Below are 27,775 nucleotides of genomic sequence, written 5' to 3'. Positions count from 1 at the left end.
AACAGACTGCTATGCTGTGGGAATATGGCTAAGAGTAAACAAGAGATGGTTGAATCTGACTGAATCAGCGGATGATGATCTGCATAACAATGCTGACTCAGATACAATTTGGCTTAATTTGCGGATTTTAAAGCTGAACTATCAAAATGGATGGAGTGGGAGTCGCTGTATGGAAAAGTTAAAGGACTTCAGGAGAGGATTTAAGAGGTTGATTGAGGTGTTTATTCCCAGAAATTCAGAAGCTTTTCTTACAAGGACAATAGAGGATGAAAGTTTTGAAGAAGGGGATCAAATACTGTCATATTTAACAACAGCAGCCATAATCTCACAAATGTAGAATGAAGAAAGGATGGTAAAGGATCAATCATGACTGAGCCTTTTTAAAATCAGTGACTTGCGTGAACATGACAAACAATACAGTATAATTAAGTGATTAAAATATTGAAAATAAAATATTGAAAATAAATTAAAGAAGATTGGCGCCTTCTTTGGACTATCTGGAAAATACTAAAGTTAACGGAAGCGTGAGCAAGATCCAAAATAGCAGTGGATGGATAATGAATTGAAATAAGGGGAAATTAACTGAATAATTAATTGTATTGAAGGAAAAATGTAATAGATAAAAGTATGCTATATAATGCAGCAAGAAAGGGCGAGAATGGAAACACCAGGGAGGAAAGATTGGAACTCAACTTATAAAAGTTCTTTTTAATTTGTATGGAATTTGAAGTTACCATATTTTTTGCTTTATAAGACTCTCTTTTTCCCTCCTAAAAAGTAAGGGGAAATGTGTGTGCATCTTACGGAGCGAATGCAGGCTGCGCAGCTATCCCAGAAGCCAGAACAGCAAGAGGGATCGCTGCTTTCGCTGCGCAGCGATCCCTCTTGCTGTTCTGGCTTCTGGGATTCAGAATATTTTTTTTCTTGTTTTCCTCCTCCAAAAACTAGCTGCGTCTTATGGTCTGGTGCGTCTTATAGAGCGAAAAATACAGTAAATTGTTAAAAATATTTGAAACTTAATAAAAAATAATTGGCAAAAACAGGAGAGCTTCCATTCTTCCACAGGTGGGTGTGGGGGAGAGGGCAGGAGCACCTGAGCAGAGGCGTCCCCCACAGCTGGATGCAAAATTGCTAAGCAATTAATCAAATGGAACTAAAAGGCAGCTTTGACAAGAGAGGGGGCTGGCTGTACTATCTGTCAAGACTGTCATGTTTATCATGGAAATCCAGTGGGTGCTTGAGGCGGTTGTCTGTCTCCAAAGCAGTGGCATGCAGAGGAGCGAGAATGATTTGACCACTCTGAAATGGCTGCCCCCAAACCTCACACCACTGTTATCTTTTTAGACAAAGAGAACTGGCCTGACCCTTGGAATAAGAATTTTATAATCAGGACATTAAAAAGATTGAAACTAATGAGCTGAAGACTGGAAAAATGAGAAAAGAAATTGGAAGATTTGTCCACCCCTATTCCCAACACAGCTATGTAGAAGACAGAGAACAGCTAGCACAGTCTTTATATATTTACCATCTATGTGCCACAATCTTAAAGGGTTATGTGCAGAGAGGTCTGTAAGACTTAATTCCCTTCCCCTGGAAACTCAGGCAGTTCCCCATGTTTTTATACAGTCTGGATGGAGGTTGCCCCACCCACCTGCACTGTGAGAATGAGCTCATTGATGAATTGGGCTGCGTGCTGACACCGATCTGGAAGGCCAACAACCTGCGCGACCCTTTCAGGACTAATCCCATCATCTGTGGAACAAGAGGAGACAGACCCTAAATTAAATACAAACACAGAGGGGGAAAGGCAGGAGGTATAAACCTCTCATATGAAAAGGGAAAAAAATAACAAAGCACATGATCACTTAGCGTCATCAGTATATGCAAATATATAGATCATTTAAGAGTATATAGAACCCTTATTCTCAACAATGATGGAACTCATAGATAGAAAATACTTTAATTTTGTATAAATCTTTAATATTTGTAAAGGGAATCTTTGTATGTGTTAGTAGTTTACTAATTAAGTATCTTTGCACTTTTGGAGGGAGCGTCTCCACCCCCATCATTCAGCCCAGACACTCCAAGGGCCTTCTGGTGGTTCCCTCCCTGCGGGATGTGAGGTTACAGTGAATCAGGCAGAGGGCCTTCTCGTTGGTGGTGCTCAATCTGTGGAATGCCCTCCCATCAGATGTCAAGGAAATAAACAACTACCGGTATCTGACTTGTAGAAGGTATCTGAAGGCAGCCCTAATTAGGGAAGTTTTTAATGTTTTATTTTTTTATCACTTTATTTTATTATTATTATTATTATTATTATTATTATTATTATTATTTTGGGAGCCGCCCAGAGTGTCTGGGGAAACCCAGCCAGATGGGTGGGGTATAAATTAGTTAGTTAGTTAGTCCTTCCAGGCTGTGAGGCTTTATTGTTTACATTTTTTAATCTTTGTTTTCTTTTTATGTTTATGTTTGCAATTTTTTTTTGTTAACAAAGAAACAAAATAAATCAAAATAATATTAAAACAGCAGCAACAAGCCTCTAGGACTACAGCTGAGGAAGCAGTATCTTAATGGTGGCAACAAGAAACTCTAAAGGGCAAATTCTTCCAATGAAAAGGGCTGCCCAACCATTTCTGGACAGCCACAGGACGAATTCAAGGCTATGCAAACTGGCACTGGAGAAAAAATTAAACCAGTACCTTGAAATATACCTCTTTGTCTGCCCGTGCCCCAGGCATATTCTAAGCTAGAATCTCCTCTCTCAGGAAAAGCACACCCAATTGTTCAGAAAGCAAAATATTCGTTTCTGTATTCCAATGTTCTGACAACAAGTGCAAAGTCTCTGGAATGCCCCACTAAGCACTAGCCACTTATTTTGTAATTGTATTAATGTTTTTATTGTACTATGTAATTTAATACTTTTATTTTAAAATGCAACACACATTCTTTAATTAAAGCCCCTGCTTCTTTGGATTGATTTACGGTGTCCTACAGGTGGTGGGTACTCCAATCCCGCCGCCTCCCCACGTCAATTTCAGGTGCTTGTGAAGTAGGGGAAGAAAGCCCCATTGCAGAAACAGAAGTCCTTTATTTGTTTTGTTTCTTACATTTATATACCACCTTCCATCTTCCAAGGAGCTCAAGGTGGTGTACCAGCAACAGTGTTTGAACATTCTGCTAGGAGGAAGAGGAGGAAGGAGACAGTTCCAAGTAGTCACTCAGTTTCCATAAACCTAACTATACATATCCTTAAAAGTGTCATTCAAGAATGCGACACCTAACAGTAAAATTCAATTACCATAAATATGTGTTGAAAAGCATTTTATACCCTGTAAAGTGCAACAGAAATAATAAACAGAAAAAAAATGTGTCTCCAATTTAATAGTTTGATCACTATTATACTGCAAATACTGCTGGACAATGTCAGGTTTTCAACATTGTAATGTATCGCCAGGCCAACATCACAATCCGGCGGTACATTGAGATATTCAAAACCCTGCTTCCTACCACAGCACTGCAAGGAATTAGGGTGAAATTGCTGAGGCGGTTTCACCCCAGCACCTGGCAGCGCCAAAGAGGAAGCAGCTTTGCACCCCCAGCTGATCAACCCCATCCTTCTCCAGCTTGCACGTGAGCAGAAGGATTGGGGCTCCCTCAGCTGGGGGGTGGATGGGAGCACTTTAACGGAGCCACCCCTGCCGCTGCCGGCTCGTATGAGCTGGTGGCAGGTTGGGGGCTCCGTAAAACTGCTTGGCTGAGGCAAAGACAGTCATTCACTCCTCAGCTGAGCAGTTTAAAGAAGTGGAGAAACAAGCTGTATCAGCGCCTCACCGATGCAGCTTGTTTCTCCCTCTGGACTCTCTCCCGAGTCCCTCTGCCTCCAGAGCCTGGCTGCAGCTTGTTTCTCCCTTGACGCGTTGGGCACAGGTGGCAGAGGGACTCAGGAGTAGCACAGTTTCACTCGCAATATACTGCCAAGTGAAGCAGGCAACGCGGTCTGCCCTTCATACTGGTCCTGGGTGATGTATCGTGTGGCGGTAGGGTACGAGGTCTCCAGAGAAAAGGCACCATGAAAAAACTGGGCCCAGGGGATGTTAGGCTATAGTTCCATTCCACCTTAAAAGGGTACTGGCATGATGTTAGTGTATCACATGCCTGTTTACTTCCAGCTCTCGCTGGGAACTTCTGTTACATGTTGCTTTTGCTATGTGGCTGTTTTGCTGGACACGAAGGCAAGCAGTCATGTTTTCCTTTGTTCCTGAACACGCTGAATATATGCTGTACATATGCTTGCACAGCTCTCTCTGTCTGCCTCTTCCGTTGTGGCTGACAGAGTGTGCAAGGGTCTTGGAACGTATCTGCAGGCTTAATCACCGGTTCTTCCCCACTCCCCGTTCCTATCGGAACAGGGGTTTGAGGTTCGCAGGAGAGCTGTTTTGTGGACTGCTGGACCTCTCGACACCCTGAGGACTCTCTCAAGGATTTTAGGGGGTGCGCCTCACCTTGGCGCTTTCCCCTGTACCTCTGCGGGGCTCGAGTCTGTCAGATGATCGGACTCACACTCCTTTTCGCCATTCGCAGAAACTGGAAGCCTGGTGTGTAAAGATGATTCATTGCTGTCATCCTTTGTCTATTCACATTCCTCTGCTTTATTCAAGGTCTTACTGGGCTATAAATAACTCCCCAACAGAAGGCTGCTCCACCATTAAAACTCCAGGAATTATTTTCTTCAGCCCGCAGTTACGAGAACAGGGTCACATAAATAAACTCCTGCTAGATATAATTAGCAGTCCTTCGTTTTACCAAATTAGTCTCTTTTCCACTCCAGTCCAAAGATATTTTCAATAAAGGGGAAGGTATATAAAACCATTGTGAAACTCTTGGTAGAGTATAAATCAGTGTTTTCCCTTTCTTCCCTCAGTATCAGGCAAACATAGTGACTACACACAATTTTTTCATTTTGCAAGGGGGGGTCAAGAGAGAAAAATATCATTTAGGAATCATTATAACAAACATTGCCTTGCCTCTCCCTCCCATTCCGGCAGCTGCAAGAATTTTCGTGCTTGTAAAAAGTCATTCAAATACCTTCATAGCTCAAGTCCAGTCCTTTCGGCAGCTGATTAATTGCAGCCCATTATCATATGCTGTTTCAGGAGCGCCCCTTAATTAAAGCCAATATTCCAAATTCTTGAGGAACCGATCATAGATCATGCCAGAAATGGAGGTTCATCCATGACAGGGACACACTTCCCAGGTCGTACCCGTTCTGCCTTTCAAGTTGGCTTAAGCAACACAGAGGGATACTGTGCACTCACCAGAACCCCCTGAGGAGCATTGCCAGGAATTTTACCTCATAAATCCTGGCTTTCCCCTGCCCAGAGGGCAGCAGAGCTCAACCATCATGGCCATGACATCAGGCCGGAAACCTCAAGCAGATGAAAACATTAGCAGGCTGGTCCTCCTGGTGGGTGATCTAAACGCAAGGCTAGGGCCAGATGACTCCAGTTTAGCAACCAAATACAGGTGAAAAATTGGGTTTCCTGAGACATCTAGACCAGAAGCCCGCCAGACCCCAGGGCTATCTAAGGACCAATATTCAAACTACGCCGGCGCCTGCCTTTTCAAATTTTCCAGGCAGCTAAGTTTACACATTCTAAATGGCCACACAAGAGGCGATATCCCTGTGGAATATACATTCCTGTCAGGGTCAAAACCTAGTACAATTGACTACATATTGGTCGATAGCGAATTATTAGCAAAAACTGAGCGATTAAAAGTGCTTCCATATGTAGAAGGGGATCACTTCCCATTACCCCTGAAGGTATCCCTCAAAAACAAGACAATATTTCTTAAAACAATATACCCTGTAGAGATTATCACTTTAGAGCACCCTGGATGTCGAGCTAAATGGACCCCCGCACTTGACATCCAACTAAAGGAGATTTTAGCTTCTGAAAAACCATATACACCTACCAAGGGCTCCTGGAGCAACCTCTATCCAGAAGATCCCCTTGTTGAATATGAGTGCTTGCTTCAACGCCTAAAACCCCACCTCTTTAACAGAAAACAGAAAACAAACCTTGATTTGATCAGACCTGCTTCCAGGCCAAGAAAATGTTACAAGCTGCCTATAAAGCTGCCCGGACAGCTGATAACGTTATTAGACAACAACCCTATCTCTCTGTCTGCACTGTAAAAAAAGAATACAAAGCCCTAATAACCCGCCAAAAATATGCCTGCAGCAGAAAATGCTCGTCGAATCTAATTAGCGTGGCAAAGGGAAAAAATCAGTCACTATTTTGGAAATTGGTTACCTCTGGCTCCCCCAAGGCTGTTTCCCCTCTATCCACACAAATCCCACCTGACTACTGGGTCTCCTATTTTTAAGCTATGTATGAGGATGTTGAATATCCCAGTCAGGAACATGAAATAGAGCAGCTGGCTAAATGGCCGGCAGTCTCGGAAATAGAAGTGAAACTGCATATAAACCAACTGGAAATGGCTAAAGCTCCTGGACCTGATGGCATCCTTCCAGAAATGCTAAAATCACAGGCAGACTGGTGGGCCCCTTCCCTTGTGAGGAGAATCAGAGCTTACAGGGTTAATAGCTGTTAAAGTTTGTGAGTCGTAAATCCTTTGACCCACTGAGTCTGCTGCAACGGCACTGCAATAAATTTGATTTATTGCCACTCTAACAAACTTCAATGGCGCCCACGCGCTGCCACTCTTCTCAGTTGCCGGATAATAGCAGAGTTCACACGCAGCATAAAATGGCTTGTCTGTGTCAACGTGGTGTCTTCAATAAATCAGCTCGACACCAGTGCTTCTAATCTATCACTTTTTATTTAGAAGCATAACAAACAGAAAAGAAAAACCTACAGAATCTAGCTGCATGTTCGCAGCTTTCTGCCGCTAACAAAAACAAAACTACCTTCCTCACATTCCCAGAAAGACTGCTATCCAGAGAGCGTTCAGCCCCCACAGAGCACAGAAGCAGCCTTTGACTCAGTTCCCAGAACCAGACTCTGGGACAAGCTTTGGCCCACTACCATCGATAGAAGGCTACTATATTTAATTCAGGTAGTACATTCAAATACGGCCCTTAGAGTCAGGTGCAGCCGGCTAGGGCATTTAACAGATCCCATCAAAACATTTAAGGGTGTTAGGCAAGGATGCCTTTTGGCCCCTTTATTATTTAATTTTTATTTAAATAACTTAGTAACCACTCTCCATAACCTTGACTTCCACCCTCCGAAGTTAGCAAACCGGCATATCACGGCTCTGCTTTATTCAGACGATGCGGTAATACTATCCAGAACCCCCTTAGGGCTTAGGAGAGCACTAAGAAAATTAGCTGCCTATTGTGAGATGGAATGCCTCAAAATAAATTATCAGAAGACCAAAATTATTGCTTTTGGGAAAAAACCAAAGCTCAGAAACTGGAAACGTCAAGGCCAAAATTTAGAACAAATCTCGAACTATAAATATTTAGGAATGGTGGTCCAGGCATCAGGATCCAACAAAATTCATATTAACTCAAATGAGTGTGCCGGAGAAAGATCTTCAAATGCTATCCTTAAATTTTTTAGAACTCAAGGGGGTTTTTTATGTCCCCACGGCACTAAAATTATATAAAGCCAAAACATTGGCACAGCTCCTTTACGGATCCCTTCTGGGCCCACCTCCCTCCTCGTTCATTCCCCTTGAAAGAGTGCAATCCAAACTCCTCAGAGCCAGTCTGGCTGGCAGACAGCAGTCTTAAACACTCTTCAGAAACTGGGCCCTGCTCCCCAAACCCTCATAACTATGGGCCTGGGCCAAGCTAGATCCGTGGTTAGGCAAAGAATCATGGACACAGAGAGACAACAGGGCTGTATAAGGGTCCCCAATTATAAAATCATAGAAAACGGGAGATATGTAGCCACTCCAGCAACATATCTATTTTTCCTTGCATCCAGAAATGCAAGAAGGGCTTTCACTCTTCCTAGAAGCTCGGCCTTGCCCTCATCAGTTCTGGAAGGCTCCTATAGAAGTGTCTCGTACTCACAGAGACTTTGCGCCTGCCCATTAGGGGAAATAAGGAAGCCCCAAACATATATATTTTTAGATGTCCTTTTTATGCTGAGATTCGTAGAGAGACACCATTGATCCTTTGCTGAAGAGGCTTGCCAATCTTTCAGACAAGTCTAAACTTAATTCTCTCCACTTAGGTAGGCAAAGATCACAAGATGACCTGGCTGGTAGTCAGATTCTGCGCCCAGATTTGTAGGCACAGATCATCCTCTAGAATGAAATAGCTTACTAGGAAAAAGCTGAAGTCGCCCTTTAGGGCACCTCAGGGTCAATTTTTATGGTAGCCCAAATCTCACTTGTACAGGTGTATGTACGTATATATCTCAATTTTAACTCATGAGCTATTGCTGCAATCTGCTCTAATTGTATATTTTATCTTTATGAACGCTGTTTTTATTGTGTTGTGTGAGCTGGTCTTTGACCATAATAAATTATCTATTAGCAGGCTTTCACTCAGCCCTGCACGGTAAATAGCTATCAAGGAATCATGATCCCACGCTAGCTCCTTCGACAGCAAACTGAACTATGTACTGTACTCCATTACTGAGTTAGACCCCTGCTTCAGCTTAATTAGCTTTCATGTATTTGCAGGTTTCTGCTGCGGGTCCTGGGACATGGAATAGAGATGAGCCATAAAACTGTTCAACCTCAACAAAAAGGGTATTGATTAATTAGTAAGGTAATCACCCAGCATCTGGCGGCTCCTTCCAGAAGACTAATAACTAAAAACACACGCTCCTGGTCTGACAAAAAGTCATCTTGCCTCACCTTCAAAAACATTTCCATGTTCGCTTTCAACCCAAGCAACTCAGAGGTCTGTCCATTGAACTTCAATGGGGGAATCGGGGTATGTGTGTGTCTCATTGACCGTCTCTGGGTTTCTCCCACCATCCTGGCCATTTCTGCATGTTGAGAGTTGACGGCCATTGTTAATTGTTCTACGTGTCCTCTCAGCGTTAAATTTTGTTGTAAAAGGCATTGAAATTGCTACTTTCAGTTATCAGTCTTGGCAGGCTGCACCCTGGCAGCTCCTGCCCTGTTTGTCATGATTTATGACTTAACTGGCAATTAAAGAGGAATTGGTACAATCTGTCAGGGTACTGTCAGCGGCTCCAGGCTGGTTGCCGAGGAAAGCATCATTTTAAATAAATGAGTAATTACTTCAGCCTCCTAAAGCTGTGCAAATATGCACAATATGCATGTATGCATGTATAAATCAATAAATAAAATAATATAAAACCATCTCTCAACTTCACTTTTTTCCCTAGGGAGAAGATTCCTGTATTGCAGGGAATTGGACTAGATGTCCCTTTGGGTCTATAACATATAAGATAAATCCACACCTCTATGCTGCCTCCGCCCATTCTGGAAGTGAATTCGTTGCGTATGCCCCTGAAGTCTGCCTGGTCTTTCTCTCGAATGATCTCCAGTACCATCTCTCTTGCTTGCTGTTCAAATGCAGAAGGAGGAAAACAGGTTGATGACTAGTTTTGTTAGATCCCCACACAAAAAAATTATCCTTGCCTCTTCAGGGAGCATAATACTACTTGCCCCTCCTGCGGTCTCCAGCAACAGGTATTAGAAGCATACTGCCTCTGACAGCAGAAGTAGAACATAGCTGCTGGAGTTAGGCAGGCCCAAGGTTCTCCAACAAGCTTCATGGCTGGGGTGGGGAGTGTTTTGAACCTGGGGCTCCCCTCACCTAAGAATATATGAAGAGCTGTGCTGGATTAGGCCAATGGCCCATCTAGTCCAGCAACCTGTTCTCACAGTAGCCAACCAGATGCATGTGGATGCCTGCAAGGAGAACCCAAGCATAAGAGCACTCTCCTCTCCTGCTGTTGCCAGCAACTGGTAACTCCTTGCCCAACACTTTTATCCAGCACACCACACTGGGTCTCTTTCGACTGTATTGCAATTTCATGAAGAGCCAACCACCTGTCTCCTTGATCCTTGCCCATCCTGGCTAATAAAGGCAAGCCAGGAAGGGCTGGGTGATGGGCTCTGCGGGGTGCTGAATGCTTCCCTCTGTGAGGGAGACTTCCCAGACCCGCTGAAAGAGGCGGTCATTAAACCGCTTCTTAAAAAAACATCTTTAGACCTGGCCAATATGGCCAACTATCGCCCAGTCTCAAATCTTCCGTTCTTGGGCAAGGTGATTGAGCGGGTGGTTGCTGAACAACTCCAAGCACGCCTGGAGGATGCGGACCATTTGGATCCCTTCCAGTCGGGATTCAGGCCTCATCATGGGACTGAAACTGCCTTGGTCGTGTTGGTTGATGGTCTCCGGCGGGCTAGGGACAAAGGTGAAAGCTGCTTCCTAGTTCTGCTGGATCTCTCAGCGGCCTTTGACACCATCGACCATAACATCCTTCTGGACCGTCTAGAGGGGCTGGGAGCTGGGGGCACTCTTATACAATGGTTCTGCTCCTTCTTCCTGGGCCGTTTCTAGAATGCGGTTGTGCGGGGGTGAGTGTTCAGACCCCTGGGCTCTCACTTGTGGGGTGCCTCAGGGTTCCGTCCTCTCCCCCATGCTTTTTAATATCTATATGAAGTTGCTGGGAGAGATCATGAGAGGGTTTGGGCTGGGTGTTCATCAGTATGCGGATGATACCCAGCTCTACCTCTCTTTTAAATTAGAACCGGTGAGGGCAGTGAAGGTCCTGTGTGAGTGTCTGGAGGCAGTTGGAGGATGGATGGCGGCTAACAGATTGAGGTTGAATCCTGACAAGACAGAAGTACTGTTCTTGGGGGACAGGGAGCGGGTGGGTGTGGGGGACTCCTTGGTCCTGAATGGGGCAACTGTGCCCTTGAAGGAGCAGGTGTGCAGCCTGGGAGTCATTTTGGATTCACAGCTGTCCATGGAGGCACAGGTGAATTCTGTGTCCAGGGCAGCTGTCTACCAGCTCCATCTGGCACACAGGCTGAGACCTTACCTGCCCACAGACTGTCTCACCAGAGTGGTGCATGCTCTGCTTATCTCCCGCTTGGACTACTGCAACACGCTCTACTACTGCAACACGCTGAGTGTTGAGCAATAAAATTTAATTGCTGCCAATTAACTTGCCCGCTTCTAATTTACAGCTTCAGATAACGGCTGGCAGGGCTTTTCTGGCAGCCTGACAACACCCCTCCTCACCAGCAGCGCAAGGATTTGCACTGGTTTCCTTTCCTTTCCTTTCCTTGACCAAACTCTATTTGAGTGGGTTACCAATGTAAAGATGGTGTGTGGCAGATGCAAATGGGAAAAAGGACTGCTTGGCCCATATGCTTGAGGTCCTCCACCCTGCCACCATCATTGTGTACATGTGAGAGAGAGACAGACCGACAGCAGTCCAACTGTGCCATTATTGCAAATCCTCCTAATGTTCTATCAGCATAATGGCAAATCCTCTTCGATACATACCTGTACTTTAAAAACGTCTCCAGTAATCCGGAGAGGTTTATCTACTCCAGTTGGCAAAGGACCGTCTTGGATCATAATCATTTTCACGCCTGTTCGTTGCTGCAAAAGTGCCAATGGCAGTGCAATGGGGAGAGAAAAGAGAAAATGCCACAAAAAATAAATGGAAATGCCAAAACAGACAGAAAGGCTATGAAAATGGTGGGGAGTGGGGGTGGAAAAAAGCAGGGATAAGCAATGGGAACTCCCCTGGAGCTTTGGACTTTCATGTAGTTACCGTAAGTGACATGGCTTGGCCAGCTTTTCTTGATAACTCCATAAGCAGAAGGCAAGTGACAGTAAAACGAAAAGGGGGGTGGGGTGGGGAGAGAGGAAGAAGCAGGCAAGGATTTTTTGCTCTACCACCCTCTCCCACTTTCACTTTGCATTTAAATGCTTGTGCTCATGGTGCATTCATATAATTGTGTATCAATCACGTATTATTTTTGACTAAAAGCCGTTACAAAACCTGCAAATCCAATAAAACCTATTAAGAAAGATCCAGAAATAAACAACCATTTACAATAAATCAAATTAATCAATCCCCTGCACAATCTACCGGATTGCCTTTTATGGGACTAGCACAAATACTTTTAGTGGCTTTTGCAAATAAGGCTGTTTTATATGTAACAAGTGGGTCACAGTCAGATAACAGCCAACATATTTTCACTTCAGGGGTCTGTCCCTGTAGCAGTGCCAACATCTGTTCCAAAAATCTCTTTCTGGGATTTTGATAGAGCTGACAATGGGGTATGTAATGGGGAAGGTCTTCTACTTCACCTACCCCACAAATACAGAATCTTAAATGTCTTGGAGCTTTCCTATATCTTCCATCTAAGACTGATGTGGGCATTGTTTGAAAGCGGAGAGCTGTAAAAGCAGTTATCAGGGAGGCAAAGTTAAGTGTCTGCAAATATTGGGCTCTGGTGCGGTTAGATTTCAGCAAATGGTACCAATGGGAGAATTTTGAGATATAGATTAAAGATAAATCTTGCTCATTAGCCTGCTTATAGATCCAATTCCTGAGCAGTCTTTTAACTCATGGGAATACAAAAATGTCTTGTCAGGTTTTTTGAGACTAGCAAATCTTGTGCTAGCTTGGCCCAACCACCCTTCTGCCATTGGTCTTCCAGGCAGTGTCTAGGCAAACGGTCCTCTGACATATCCGGGACCTTTTTATACTACGAAAGAGCAGCCATCTCCGCCCTAGCTTTTACAGACACCACGCCTGTCTCTGTCCTGAGGAAAGCAGCCAGGGTACCTGGAGGTACTGCCAGCACACATTCTGGCACACTTCAAGGTCTTTCAGGTTGCTGTGATTTATCCCCCAAATTTCAATACCATACTGCATTTGAGCTACTAGTTTCCCTAAATAGACTTTTAGGGCTGGAATTACCAGCCTGCCACCTTTAGAATAAAAAAAAGTCAGTATAGCATAGGCTGACTTCTGTACTGTTGCTATTATGTTTTGTAGCTGAGGTTTTCATGAATTTTTCTCATCAAAGGAGGGAACCTGATCTACTTTGTTGCCACCTAGATTTCAATTAAACTTAGGGGTGCGTTTGCCAAAGATAGTCACCTTTGATTTTGTGTAATTTATTCTGAGTTTCTCTGATGGGCAAAACTTGTTTAGTTTTTTCAGGCTTCTCCTCATCCCTATTCTATTCAAAGATAGTAATACAATATTATCTACATATATCAGAATTGCTGTTTTATGATCCCCAATTGAAGGAGGAAATTGATCAGGGTGGTTTAACTTTGTTACAATATTATTAATATAGAGGTTAAATAAGAGTGGTGCTAGCAAACAACCTTTTCTGACTCCTTTATTAGTACTGATTTCCTTCGTCAACCTTCCATCTGTACTGATCCTTAGCCTTATGGTTGTATTAGTATGTAACTCTGGTATTAGGAGTACAGTCAAACCTTGGTTCTTGAATGGCTCCATTTTTAAACATTTCGGTTCCTGAAAGCCAAAAATCCAGAAGTAAATGCTCCAGTTTTCTAACATTTCTTGGAACTCGAATGTCCAACGTGGCTTCCACCTGAGCGCAAGAAGCTCTTGAAACCGATCAGTTGTCAAAAGTTTCCAAGTCAAATGGTCTGCCGGAATGGATTACATTCAACAACTGAGGTTTGACTGTAACAAACTTTTGTAGATGTTAGTCCTTGCAAGTTTACCCCACAGAAGATTCCTATTAATTGTATCAAATGCTGATACGTCAATAAACGTAGCAAAAAGCCGTTTGGAAGGAAAACGAGTGTATTTTTAGATTAGATGATGTAATACAAAAAATTGATTGTACTGTGGCCCTTCCTAAACCCAGCTTGTTCCTGATGCAATATATTGTTTTCTTCCACCCAACTTGTCAGTTTGTGAAGAAGGTAGTGGCTATATATCTTAGAGCTGATATCCAATAAGCTAATAGGCCGATAGTTCTGGGGGCTATGTTTATCACCTTTCTTGTTGATTGGAATGATTACACTCTGCTTCCAGCCCTCAGGGAAAGTGCTAGTACAGTTTATATACAAAAATCATTTTGCTAGGAGAAGAGACCACCAATCAGAGTTGTTCTTCAAAACCTCTGATGGGATCATGTCCTCTCCAGGAGCTTTATCATTCACTAAAGCACCTATAAGATCGCTTACTACTTGTTCTGAGACTGGGGGCCATTCTGGTAACATTAACCAGTCCTGAGTAGTAGTTGGTCCATTAGGACAGCTGTCACAATCACTTTCAAAGATATTGCTGAAGTAAATACACCAGGTATTAGCAGAGATGCAAGCATCTAACATAGGATTAAAACCTGTGTCTGAGATCAAATTTCAGAAATGTCTATCATTTCTATCCAAGGGGGCCATTCCCAACTCTTTCCACTGAATAATCATGAATGACCTCCTCCCCCCTTAGTAGTCCCTTATAATTTGAATGATAAAAAGCCAAAGTTTCCAAATTACCGTATTTTTCGCTATATAGGACACACTTTTTCCCCTCCAAAATTGAAGGGGAAATGTGTGTGCGTCCTATGGAGCGAATGCAGGCTTTCGGCTTTCAGGCAGCTATCCGCAAGCCTTCGGAGCCCGGCGGGAGTTCCCAAAGGCTTGCGGGAAGCAGCCTGCAGCCCGGGGAGCGCAGCGCCAACTCCCGCTGCGCTCCCCGGGCTTCAGGCGGCTATCCGCAAACCTTTTATTTTTATTTTTTAATTACCATATTATTTGGCCATTCTTTTTCTGCATATGTTTATCTTTTTCAACGTTTTCAATACTCTCAACATTTGGATTTAAAAATTCATAAGGACATAATTTGATTTTTGTGGTTTGCTGACTTGGTGGATTAGCCTAATTGGTGGCAAGAAGATAAGTTTTTATTTTTCTTCAACGATAAGAATTTAAGATTTTGCCTGAAATACTGTCGAAAATTGGAAACTGTTAGCCATTCAAGAGGCAAGATGATTTGTTTTGGGGTCCTTTGGGTTGTAAATTGAATATATAATTTAAAATTGGGAATATTGTTGGGAATTGGAAGTCAGTAGCCATGAAAGTGGTAAGAAGATTGCTCCCACTGACTCTGGTGGTGTTGGGCCCCTTCTCTCTCTTTGTATTTGGGTACTCTTTCTATTGTTTGATATTGTATTGTTTGATTTTTGGGAAGGAATCGGAAGGGCCTTGAAGGGAATGTAATCAAAATGACTCATGTACAGAAGAAAGTGAGTGAGAGAGGAACACCGATGGAAAGGAGAGGCTCTAAACAGGAACCAGATTTTAAAGGAGAGATATTGAAAATGTTTGCAGAAATTAAAAATGATATAAAGCAAAGTGAAAAGAATATAGAGACTAACTTAGAACAAGTGGATAAAAGGATTGGACAGATGGATAAAAAAGTTGATGTAGCAGTAAATGAATTGAAAGGGCAATTAAAGGACGTAACTAAGAGAACACAAACTTTAGAAGAGGGGGTGAAAAGGACAAAGTTGGAATTGAAAGAAGTGAAAAAAGAGGAGGAAAAAATTAAAACAGGGATGTCGGAAATTAATAAATCACAGGTGGTGGTGTGGGATGTGATTGCCATGAATGAACTCAGGCAACGAGAAGTTAACCTAAGGTTAAGATCTGTGCCGGAGACGCAAGGTGAAAATATTAAAGAGAAACTGATAGAAGGGATAGCACAATGGTTGGAGCTGCAGACAGAAGAGGTGGCAAAAACAGTGCAAAACGCATTCCGAATGAAGGTAAGAACAACTAAGGCAAGGAAATTTCCAGGTGATTGTTTGATTACATTTAGGGATAGAGAAATGAGAAATATGATATTACAAAATAATAGAGAGAAGAGATTGAATATTGAAGGGAATTACATAATTATCTTTAAAGACATCCCAATCAGGTTGTTGAAACGGCGAGACCCATATAAACCAATGGTGCAAATTCTCAAGAGAAACAAGATAGAATTTAGATGGGAATTTCCGGAAGGAATCTCCTTTTTCTATAAAAGCAAGAAACACAGCTATACGAGCCCAGAGGAAACAAACAAATTTCTGAGAAGATACAAGGAGTTACGAACAGATGAAGAAGAAGTAAGGGGTGCAGAAGCAGGAACAGGAGGTTCGGAATTGGAGGAGGAAGAAGAAGACAGAAAAAAAAGGAAGAAGAAGAAGAAGAAGAAGAAGAGGAAGAAAGATTATAAAATTTGTAATAAAAATTAAAAATTTTAATAAGAGGTTAAAATGGCGTTGAAATTATGGACTTGGAATATTAATGGGATTAACAATAAAAAAACGGAATAAAATTGAACAATATTTGAAAAAGAAAAACTTAGACATTATATGTTTACAAGAAACTCATGTGGCAAGAAGACATAGAAAAGTTTTGATTAATAAAAGATTAGGAAATGAATTTATATCTTCTGACAAAGAAAAAAAGAGAGGAGTGGTATTGTATATAAGAAACAAAACTGAAACTCAGCAAATTTTCAAAGATGAAGGGGGAAGAGTTATTGCAGTGCAGATCAAATGGCAAGGAGAAAAATTAGTAATTGTTGGGATCTATGCACCTAATGGTAATAAGACTGATTTTTATAAAAATTTAGAAGAAAAATTGTTTGACTATATGGACCAAAAGATTATAATAATGGGAGATATGAATGGAGTGGTGTCAATGGAAATGGACAGACTGAGAGCAACAGGGATGAGTAAGGATGGAAAATTACCTAAGACTTTTTTTTTCGATGACAAAGAATTGTAATTTAATAGACATTTGGAGACTTAGACACCCGTTGGGAAAGGAGTTCACATTTCACTCTGAGCCAAATCAATCAATGTCAAGAATAGATCAAGTATGGGTATCCAATGAATTAACTCCGAGAATATTGGATATTGAAATTCAACCAAGAGTAATTTCGGATCACAGTGCAATAAAATTTGAAATAAAAGGATATGAGGAAAGAACCTTCAGATGGAGAATTAATGATTACCTTCTAGATGATCAAAAAATCATTAACAGGGCACAAAAGTATTTGACAGACTATTTTGTAAATAATTGTAACAAGGGCACGAAAATGAAGACAGTATGGGATGCCAGCAAAGCTGTGATGAGAGGATTTTTTATCCAGCAGAATTCATTGAAAAATAAAAGCAGAGAGAAAGGAAAAAAGGAAATTTTAAAGCAAATAATGGACAATGAACAAAAATTAATAAAAAAAACCTAACAATTTGAAAATAAGACAGAGTATAAAGGCTTTGCAAACACAATTTGCAATGATAATAAATAAAGAAGTGGAATGGAATATTAAAAAAATGAGACAAAGGAACTTTGAATTCGCTAATAAATCAGGAAAATGGCTGGCGTGGCAGATTAAGAAAAGGAAGGAACAGAATACTGATAATAAAATCATCATTGAAGGTACAGAAATAGATGATCCGAAAGGGATTAGAAAGGGATTCTTGGACTTTTACAGACATCTATACAAAAGTAGAGAAAAGAATAATATGAGGAAAATAGAAAGATTTTTAAAAGAAAAAGAGGTGCAGAAGATCCCGACAGAAAAAAAAGACAGACTGAACGCCCCAATAGAAATTGAAGAGATAAAAGAGGCAATAAAAGAATTGAAAAAAGGGAAAGCTCCAGGACCAGATGGATTTACGGCAAGTTACTATAAAGAAATGAAACACATCCTACTTGTACCAATGAAAGAAGTTATGAATAACATTATGAAAGAAAGAGAAATCCCGGAAACCTGGAAAGAAGCCTTTATCACATTTATTCCAAAACAAGATTCCGATTTAACACAAGTTAAAAATTATAGGCCTATTTCATTGTTGAATACAGACTATAAAATCTTTGCAAGTATATTGGCAATGAGGATGAAAAAGGTATTACAAGAAATTATACACAAAGATCAAGCGGGTTTTCTTCCGGGCAGGCAGATGAAAGACAATATAAGAAATATAATTGATATTTTAGAATATTTGACTGCCAGGAATGAGAAACAAGCTATGTTAATATTTGTGGACGCAGAAAAGGCCTTCGATAATATATCATGGCAATTTATGTTAAAAAATTTGGAACTGATGGATGTGGGAAAAGAATTTTTTAACGGAATAAAGGCTATATATACAGAACAGAGAGCAAAGTTGATAGTAAATAATATTACTACAGAAGATATAAGAATAACCAAGGGCACAAGGCAGGGATGTCCTCTTTCCCCATTGTTATTCATCTTGGTACTGCAGGTCTTTCTGAAATCAATAAGGAAAAATGGAGAAATAAAAGGGGTGACAGTAGGTCAAAATGAATATAAGGTTAAAGCTTTTGCCGATGATCTGATACTAAGAGTGGAAGAACCACTGAAAAGTGTAAAAAAAATATTAGAAGAGATAGAGCAGTTCGGTCAAGTGGCAGGGTTTATACTGAATAAGAAAAAGACTAAAATAATCACAAAAAATATGAATCAAAAGATGATAGAAACAATGCAACAACAAATAGAGATAGAAGTGGTAAAGAAAATCAAATATTTGGGAATATGGTTAACCCCCAAGAGTATTGATCTGTTTCAGAATAATTATATACCAGTGTGGAATGGAATAAAAAGAGATCTGGAGGTGTGGGGAAGGATGAAGTTATCATTTTGGGGGAGAATTTCAACGATAAAGATGAGTGTGCTGCCAAAGATGTTATTTTTGTTTCAGACAATTCCTATAATCAAGGGGGCATCAATATTTAAAGAATGGCAAAGAGTAATCTCAAGGTATATCTGGCAGGGTAAGAAGCCAAGAATTCAATTTAAGTTATTAACGGATGCGAAAGAAAGAGGGGGCTTCGCTCTGCCAGATCTGAAACTATATTATGAAGCATCATGCCTCTGTTGGGTAAAAGAGTGGATAAAATTAGAAAATGGAGAGTTGTTAGATTTGGAAGGTTTCGACAACAGATTTGGTTGGCACGCATATTTATGGTGTGAAAAGAAGAAAATACATAAAGGTTTTAAAAACCACATTTTCCGTAGATCTCTTATAAATATGGGATAGGTATAAAAACCTATTAGAACCAAAACTTCCTCACTGGCTATCTCCATTAGAGGCAATGAGTGTTAAAAAGATCAATATGAGGGGGAGATGGATAACATATGGAGAGTTGATAATTAAAGAAGAAGGGAAATGGAAAATAAAACCATATGAAGAGGTAAAAGAGTATGTATATGATTGGTTGCATTATTATCAGGTTAATGAAATGTTTAAAAGGGATATTAAAGAGTGTAGGTATGTGGGAAAAGATTCAAAATTCCAAACAGAAATACTAAGTAATGATTATAAAATTTTATCAAAAATGTATAAAATGCTGCTGGAATGGTATACAAAAGACAAAGAAGTTAAATCAGTGATGGTACATTGGGCCAGAGATTTTGGATATAATATACAATTTGATGACTGGACAAAATTATGGAATGAAAGATTAAGATTTACGGCATGTACTGCGTTAAAGGAAAATGTTATGAAAATGGTATATAGATGGTATATCACACCAGTAAAACTTGCAAAAATGTACAAAACGTGTAATAAGTGTTGGAAGTGTAAAGAAAAAGAAGGGACATTTTACCGTATGTGGTGGGAATGTAAAAAGGTGAAAGGCTTCTGGGAAATGATTTATAATGAATTGAAAAAGATGTTGAAATATACATTTGTTAAGAAACCGGAGGCCTTTCTTTTAGGAATTGTAGGAAATGAAATATGTAAAAAAGACTGTAAACTTTCCCAATACGCAGTAACAGTGGCGAGAATACTCATGGCCCAAAAATGGAAACAGGAAGAATTACCGACGGTCGAAGAATGGAGATTGAAATTGACGGACTTTGCAGAACTGGATAAACTAACGGGGAAGATTCGATATTTGCGAGACCAGAAGTTCACCGAGGACTGGGGAAAATTTACAGATTATCTGAAAAGTATATGTGATGAACAGACAACGCTTGTAGGTTTTCAAGATGTTCTGTGAAAATATGAGGAATATTGTAAAAAAGGGAATAAGATTGGGGAGGTTATATTTTAAAGGCAATATTAAAATTAGAAAATGTGTGAATAAATAAACAAAACGGAAGATTGGCAGAGAAGCTGGGGGAAGTAAAAAAAAAAAAGGTTATGTGATAAAATTTTGATATTGGTTATATAAACTTGTATTTGAAAATGAATAAAAATATTATATAAAAAAAATGAAGGGGAAATGTGTGTGCGTCCTATGGAGCGAATGCAGGCTTCAGGCAGCTATCTGCAAGCCTTCGAAGCCCGGCGGGAGTTCCCGCCAGACTCTGAAGGCTTGCAGATAGCAGCTTGCAGCCTCTTTGGGGCTTGGGGGGGGGGAAATAATTTTTTTTTCTTTATCCCCCCCCCCTAAAAACTAGGTGCGCCCTATGGTCCGGTGCACCCTATGGAGCAAAAAATACGGTAGCTGTTGTCTGTCCTCCTAGTTAGTTGAGCCAAATTCCTTTTTGCTTGCCTGCACTCATTAGTGTACCCACCCAGGTTTGCCAAAAGCCTTACTAGATGAGTGACCTGGTTTAGATAAAAGTGGTCTTAAATCTACAAAAAATAGACATGATGCCTTCAACGGGATCTAAATGTCCATTAACCGTGTTCTGGTGAACATGCTAGCAATGGGAGCTGTTCAAATGGGCCTGAACTGAATGTTCAACTGAGGTAGACCACTTTAAATGTTTGCCCATAGATACTGTTCCCTCTGCCAAATAATTTGATGGAATGGGCAACTGAGGGACTGAAAGGGAAATGGACAGGAAGATAGGTAGGTGATCAGTTTCTGGTCAATCTAAAATATAACTGAGCCCTAACGGCAATACCTTTGAAAGACAGAAAATGTAGTCAATAACGCTTCTTGTTCTGCTATTGAGGAAAGTAAAGTAACCATTTTATTTGTCCCATGGACTACCATGCAAGCATGTCAGCTGCAAGCAGGACATTAGTTCAACTAGCTTTTTACCTTCTTTGTTGATCATTTTATCCATGGAGTAGTGCTCAGGTAAAAAAGCTTCATTGCCATCCAGGCAATGATTGTTTTCCTTGTCATTTGGGCTCAAGCCTACCCATGCATTAAAGTCACCACACACAATTAGGACTGCCTTAGGATACATTGTCTTGCAATATATTAGGGCCACTTCTAATTCATCCCAGAAGAGTCTTCAGCTCCCGAATTTATCAGGTGGACAGAATACACTCAAACAAGTATTCATAGAATTAGAAGGGACCCCCAACAGTCATCCAGTTCAACACCCTATAATGCAGGAATTAGATAAAATTGGTGGGTGGGGCAGGGACAACTTTGCCAACACAAACACATCCTGCAATCAAGTGCACACCTCTATTGGCTATGATAATCACTTTGGTGAGGCAGGCACCTATGGGCTCCAGGGAAGGTTGCTGGGGGGGGGGGAGCTTTGCCACCCACAAGCATATCCAATTCAAAGTGCTGTCACTAACCTATAAAGCTTTATTTATAAAAAAATATTTATAGACACTGCTGTCATTATATATGCAGTTTAGAGAAATAAAACATAATGTTATGGAATAAAAACTATATTAGAAAATTAAAAAGACATCAAGTAACCAATGCAGAAGGATGCATTCTTAATTGACTGCATAAGGCTTGGCAAAATAGAAAGGTTTGCAGCAGGCAGTTAAAAGTTGGTACAGAAGGTGCCAATCTCTGTTGGGTTGGGAAAGCATTCCATAAGACTGAGCCAATTACACTCAAGGCTCGATTTCTCATCAAATGAGCCTCATAAACTTGGGGAATGACCAATGATGCTCATACAGATGATCTCGGTGATCAAGCTAGGATAGAAGGGTTCAGGCGACCACTCAAGTTCCATAAACCTAAGTTGTTCAGTGCTTTTTAAATTAATACATTATCTGGCTCAGGACTTTAATACTTCAAGGATCACCTCTCCCCATATGAACTGACCCAGAATCGTCATCTGAGGCTTTTCTTCATGTGCCCCCTTCACAGGAGGTCTAGAGAGTGGTAGTATGAGAATGGTGCCTTTTCAGTGGTGGCTCCCTGCTTGTAGAAATGATCTCCCCAAGGAGATTTGCCTAGCACCATCATTATATACCTTTAGGTGCCAGGCAAAAACATTTCTTCTTCTGTCAGGACTTGACTTCTAAATTATCTGTGGACTAGGTAGAATGTTTTAATCCTGCCCTTTTAAAAATAGGATTGTCTTAGATTTTTGTTTTGTTTTATGCTGTCTTTAAAGGGTTTGCTTACTTATGTGGCTTTGAGTTACTTTTGTAAAGAAAAAAATATTGTGTTTAATAAAAGATCCAAGATGTAACTGAACGACTGCAAGGAATCATAAAACCCACTGACAAATACCCCTTCCTCTTGGTTCATGTGGGAACCAATGACACTGCAAGCAATAGCCTCCAGAAGATCAAAAGAGACTACGAGGCTCTGGGCAGGAAACTGAAGCAATTAAATGCACAAATTGTCATCTCATCTGTCCTCCCAGTTGAACGACGTGGCCCAGGGAGAGAGGGAAAAATAGTGGAAGCGAACAGCTGGCTTCGCAAATGGTGTAAACAGGAACGGTTTGGATTCTTAGATCACGGACTGCAGTTTCTTGAAGATGGACTTCTGGCAAGCGATGGGCTGCACCTCACAACGGTTGGGAGAAATGTTTTTTGCCAAAAATCTCAGAAACCTCATCAGGAGGGCTTTAAACTGACTAATGTGGGGGAGGGAGACAGTGCTCCTGAAGGTAGGAGTCTATCAATTGATGAAGATGATCATCCAAATGTCATAGACCAAATGGAGCAAACAGCACGCAGACCTAGTGGTGGGAGGAAAAAATCCTTAAATAAGAGACACGGGGGAATGATTAATGGACTTCAATGTCTGTACACTAATGCGCAAAGCATGGGAAATAAACAAGATGAGCTTGAGCTCTTGGTACAGCAAACTAAATATGACATAATAGGCATCACTGAAACCTGGTGGGATAAGTCCCACGAATGGAATGTAATAATGGAGGGATACAATCTATTTCAGAGAAACAGACCAGACAAGAAAGGAGGAGGAGTGGCGTTATATGTCAGGGATGTGTATACCTGTGAAGAGATCCAAGATTTAGAACCTCAAAGCCAAAGTGAGAGCATTTGGGTCAAAATTAAGGGAGAGAAGAATAACAGTGACCTCATTGTGGGAGTTTACTATAGATCCCCAAGCCAAACGGAGGACATAGATGATGCCTTCCTGGAACAGATGGCCAAGCATGCAAAAGGAAGGGAGATCGTAGTAATGGGGGACTTCAATTACCCGGATATTTGTTGGATGTCAAACTCAGCCAAGAGCATAAGGTCAAACAGATTCCTCACTGGCCTTGCAGACAACTTCATTGTCCAGAAAGTGGGAGAAGCAACAACAGGAACAGCCATTTTAGATCTGGTCCTAACCAATGTTGATGACCTGGTTAGTGGGGTAGAAGTGGAAGGATCATTAGGCGCGAGTGATCATGCTCTTCTGAAGTTTACTATACAGCGAAAAGGAGCAGCCAAGCATACTAGGACTCAATTTCTTGACTTTAAGAAAGCCGACTTCATAAAACTTAGGGAAGTGCTGGGTGAGATCCCATGGACAGTAATACTAAAAGGAAAGGGAGTTCATGATGGCTGGGAGTTTGTTAAGAGGGAGATAGTAAAAGCACAACGTCAGGCAATACCAATGAGACGGAAACATGGAAGGTGCCTAAAGAAGCCAGGGTGGCTATCTAAAGAACTTTTAACTGAGTTAAGATTAAAAAAGGATGTGTACAAAAAATGGAAAAGGGGGGAAACCACCAAAGAGGAATTCAAACAAATAGCCAGCAAGTGTAGACACAAAGTCAGAAAAGCTAAAGCACAGAATGAACTCAGGCTTGCTAGAGAGGGTAAAAGCAACAAAAAATGGTTTTTATGGGTATGTTCGTAGCAAAAGGAAGAACAAAGAAACAGTGGGGTCACTCAGAGGAGAAGATGGTGAAATGCAAACAGGGGACACAGAAAGGGCTGAACTCCTCAATGCCTTCTTTGCCTCAGTCTTCTCCGATAAAGAAAACAATGCCCGACCTGAAGAATTTGAAACAAATGATTCAGCAAAGGAAACACAGCCCAGAATAACTAAGGAGATAGTACAAGAATACTTGGCTAGTTTAGATGTATTCAAGTCTCCAGGGCCAGATGAACTGCATCCAAGAGTATTAAAAGAACTGGCAGATGTGATCTCAGAACCACTGGCAGTCATCTTTGAGAATTCCTGGAGAACAGGCGAAGTCCCGGCAGACTGGAGGAGGGCAAATGTTGTCCCTATTTTCAAAAAGGGGAAAAGAGAGGACCCAAATAATTACCGCCCAGTCAGTCTGACATCAATACCAGGGAAGATTCTGGAGCAGATCATTAAGCAAACAGTCTGTGAGCACCTAGAAAGGAATGCTGTGATCACCAATAGTCAGCATGGATTTCTGAAAAATAAGTCATGTCAGACTAACCTGATCTCGTTTTTTGACAGAATTACAAGCCTGGTAGATGAAGGGAACGCAGTGGATGTAGCCTACCTTGATTTCAGCAAGGCATTTGACAAGGTGCCCCATGATATTCTTGTAAAGAAGCTGGTAAAATGCGGTTTTGACTATGCTACCACTCAGTGGATTTGTAACTGGCTGACTGACCGAACCCAAAGGGTGCTCATAATAATAATAATAATAATAATAATAATAATAATAATAATTTATTATTTATACCCCGCCCATCTGGCTGGGCTTCCCCGGCCACTCTGGGCGGCTTCCAAAAGAATATTAAAATACTATAATACATCAAACATTAAAAGCTTCCCGAAACAGGGCTGCCTTCAGATGTCTTCTAAAAGCCTGGTAGTTGTTGTTCTCTTTGACATCTGGTGGGAGGGTGTTCCACAGGGAAGGCGCCACTACCGAGAAGGCCCTCTGCCTGGTTCCCTGTAACTTGGCTTCTCGCAGTGAGGGAACCGCCAGAAGGCCCTCGGTGCTGGACCTCAGTGTCCGGGTAGAACGATGGGGGTGGAGACGCTCCTTCATCAATGGTTCCTCTTCATCCTGGAGAAGAGTGACTAGTGGGGTGCCACAGGGTTCTGTCTTGGGCCCGGTCTTATTCAACATCTTTATCAACGACTTGGATGATGGACTCAAGGGCATCCTGATCAAATTTGCAGATGACACCAAATTGGGAGGGGTGGCTAACACCCCAGAGGACAGGATCACACTTCAAAATGACCTTGACAGATTAGAGAACTGGGCCAAAACAAACAAGATGAATTTTAACAGGGAGAAATGTAAAGTATTGCACTTGGGCAAAAAAAATGAGAGGCACAAATACAAGATGGGGGACACCTGGCTTGAGAGCAGTACATGTGAAAAGGATCTAGGAGTCTTGGTTGACCACAAACGTGACATGAGCCAACAGTGTGACGCGGCAGCTAAAAAAGCCAATGCAATTCTGGGCCGCATCAATAGGAGTATAGCATCTAGATCAAGGGAAGTAATAGTGCCACTGTATTCTGCTCTGGTCAGACCTCACCTGGAGTACTGTTTCCAGTTCAGGGCTCCACAGTTCAAGAAGGACACTGACAAACTGGAACGTGTCCAGAGGAGGGCAACCAAAATGGTCAAAGGCCTGGAAACGATGCCTTATGAGGAACGGCTAAGGGAGCTGGGCATGTTTAGCCTGGAGAAGAGGAGGTTAAGGGGTGATATGATAGCCATGTTCAAATATATAAAAGGATGTCACATAGAGGAGGGAGAAAGGTTGTTTTCTGCTGCTCCAGAGAAGCGGACACGGAGCAATGGATCCAAACTACAAGAAAGAAGATTCCACCTAAACATTAGGAAGAACTTCCTGACAGTAAGAGCTGTTTGACAGTGGAATTTGCTGCCAAGGAGTGTGGTGGAGTCTCCTTCTTTGGAGGTCTTTAAGCAGAGGCTTGACAACCATATGTCAGGAGTGCTCTGATGGTGTTTCCTGCTTGGCAGGGGGTTGGACTCGATGGCCCTTGTGGTCTCTTCCAACTCTATGATTCTATGATTCTATGAAAATATATATTGATGACCCCTCTGAAGAAAGAGACCCAAAGGCAGTTCTGGAGCAATTCCATGGAAATGCAGACCAGCCACTGGCAACAGACTCTCACTTCATGAAGGAAGGGCTCTAAAGCTTTACAAGAAAGGCAGTGTTTGCTTGCACCCAATCCCAGACTCGGGGCACTTCATGGTCTGGTGCAGCGTGGAAACTTTTGCCTTCTGTTCTAAGAGTTCAAGTTTTCTGAGGCTTTGTTGGCCAAAACAAGCAAAGCAATCCAAAAGCTCCCCAAATGAGATATGTACATTCCTCATAAACAAGGAGAGCAGGGGAGGAGGACTCTAGAAAATGATAAGTGCCAAAGGGGGTCCATCTAGTCCAGCATACTGTCTCACAGTGGCCAACCAGGTGCCCCAGCAGGAAGCCTGAAAGAAGAAACCAAGTGCAACAGCAACTCTCTTGCCCTGTGGTTTCCAGCAACTGGTATTCAGAAGCCTGCTGCCTCCAACCATGGAGGCAGAATATAAGAAGAGCCTTGCTGGATCAGGCCAAGGGCCCATCTAGTCCCGCCTCCTGTACTCACAGTGGTCAAGTAGATGTTCAATATGGGAAGCCCATAAGCACAACATGACTGCAGCAGCAACATTCTCCCCACTTGCAATTGCCAGGACCACTGTAACTAGTAAACACTGACTCCTCCTCCATGCACCTGTCTGAAGCCACATCACACCCACCTGTAGCTGCTTGATTGTTTCTCCACCTTTGCCAATGACGAGGCCCACTTTGGACGCTGGGATAAGGATCTCTTGGATCGTGCTGTTGCCATCCATGTCACTGTGGAAGCCAGGACCATTCCAACAGCGGTCCACGATCGGCCCCAATAGCCGCTTTGCTTGTCTTTGGAAGAGGTGGAAAGGGAGAGAACAAAAGGGGGGGGGGATAATAATAACCACCTCAAGGCAAACAGCTATTACACTGTACACACTCCCATCTTGCTGGGTATAACCGTTTGGGGGGGGCAGGGTGGAATACCATGAGAATGCAGGAAGTTTGAGGGGTGGGGTAAGCATGAAAAGAGAAATGATAGAAAGTAGAAGAGAGGAAATAACAGGCATCCATGATGGCAATTCTCTATTTTAGATCAGACACCCGCCTATCAGACATACCCCGTTTTGACTTAGGAGTTGGGAAGAGGGGGAAAGGAGGTCACAAAGTCCAACTAACTTCTCAAAACACTTCATTTTCACTGCAGTGGCTTCTCCTACCTGACACAAACCATTAACTTGCCTGCTTGTAGCTCAAGTGGTAGAATCTACCTTGCATGCAGAAAGTGCCAGGTTCAATCCTGGCATCTCCAGGAATGTCTGAGAGACATGTCCTACCTGAAAGGTTAAAGAGCCATTGCCATTCAGTGTAGAGTAGACAATACTGAGCTAGATAAAGGAATGGTCTGACTCAGTATGACGCAGTTTCCTGTGTTCAACCCCTAGTGCTTACACTCCTTGTGGGACAGGTTAGCCACCTGTGAACTATTAACTACAGTTGCAATCAAAATTATTGAACCCCATTGCAAATCAGGTTTATTATCAAAATTTACAGACTTTCAGCTGTTTGCAATGAGTAAATCAAACAATCAAACAAAAACAATTGAAATAGCTCAACACAACAGATG

At 41.8% G+C, this 27,775-nt stretch overlaps 1 protein-coding gene and 1 long non-coding RNA gene across 2 annotated transcripts in view; both read right to left on the bottom strand.

The window, feature by feature from the left end:
- LOC308467641 (far upstream element-binding protein 3-like) overlaps nucleotides 1-9,003 on the bottom strand; it is a gene marked incomplete at both ends in the record, with an annotated part of 108,855 nt that extends 99,852 nt beyond the window's left edge. The window contains 2 exons of the mRNA XM_080989372.1: nucleotides 1,652-1,752; nucleotides 8,811-9,003. Coding sequence (XP_080845498.1) covers nucleotides 1,652-1,752; nucleotides 8,811-9,003 — 294 coding nt within the window. The remainder of the gene's footprint in view (nucleotides 1-1,651; nucleotides 1,753-8,810) is intronic.
- A 369-nt stretch (nucleotides 9,004-9,372) lies between these two features.
- LOC308467813 lies at nucleotides 9,373-26,994 on the bottom strand. Its single transcript, XR_013981307.1, has 3 exons — nucleotides 26,838-26,994; nucleotides 11,483-11,581; nucleotides 9,373-9,524 (listed from the first exon to the last, which is right to left on the bottom strand). It is a non-coding gene; the product is annotated as an uncharacterized lncRNA (long non-coding RNA).
- Between the last annotated feature and the right edge of the window lie 781 nt (nucleotides 26,995-27,775).

This window comes from Podarcis pityusensis (assembly GCF_964106645.2).
Source record: "Podarcis pityusensis genome assembly, chromosome: W".
In the NCBI taxonomy this organism is placed as follows: Eukaryota; Metazoa; Chordata; class Lepidosauria; order Squamata; family Lacertidae; genus Podarcis; species Podarcis pityusensis.
This window is presented reverse-complemented; position numbering and strand designations above follow the sequence as displayed.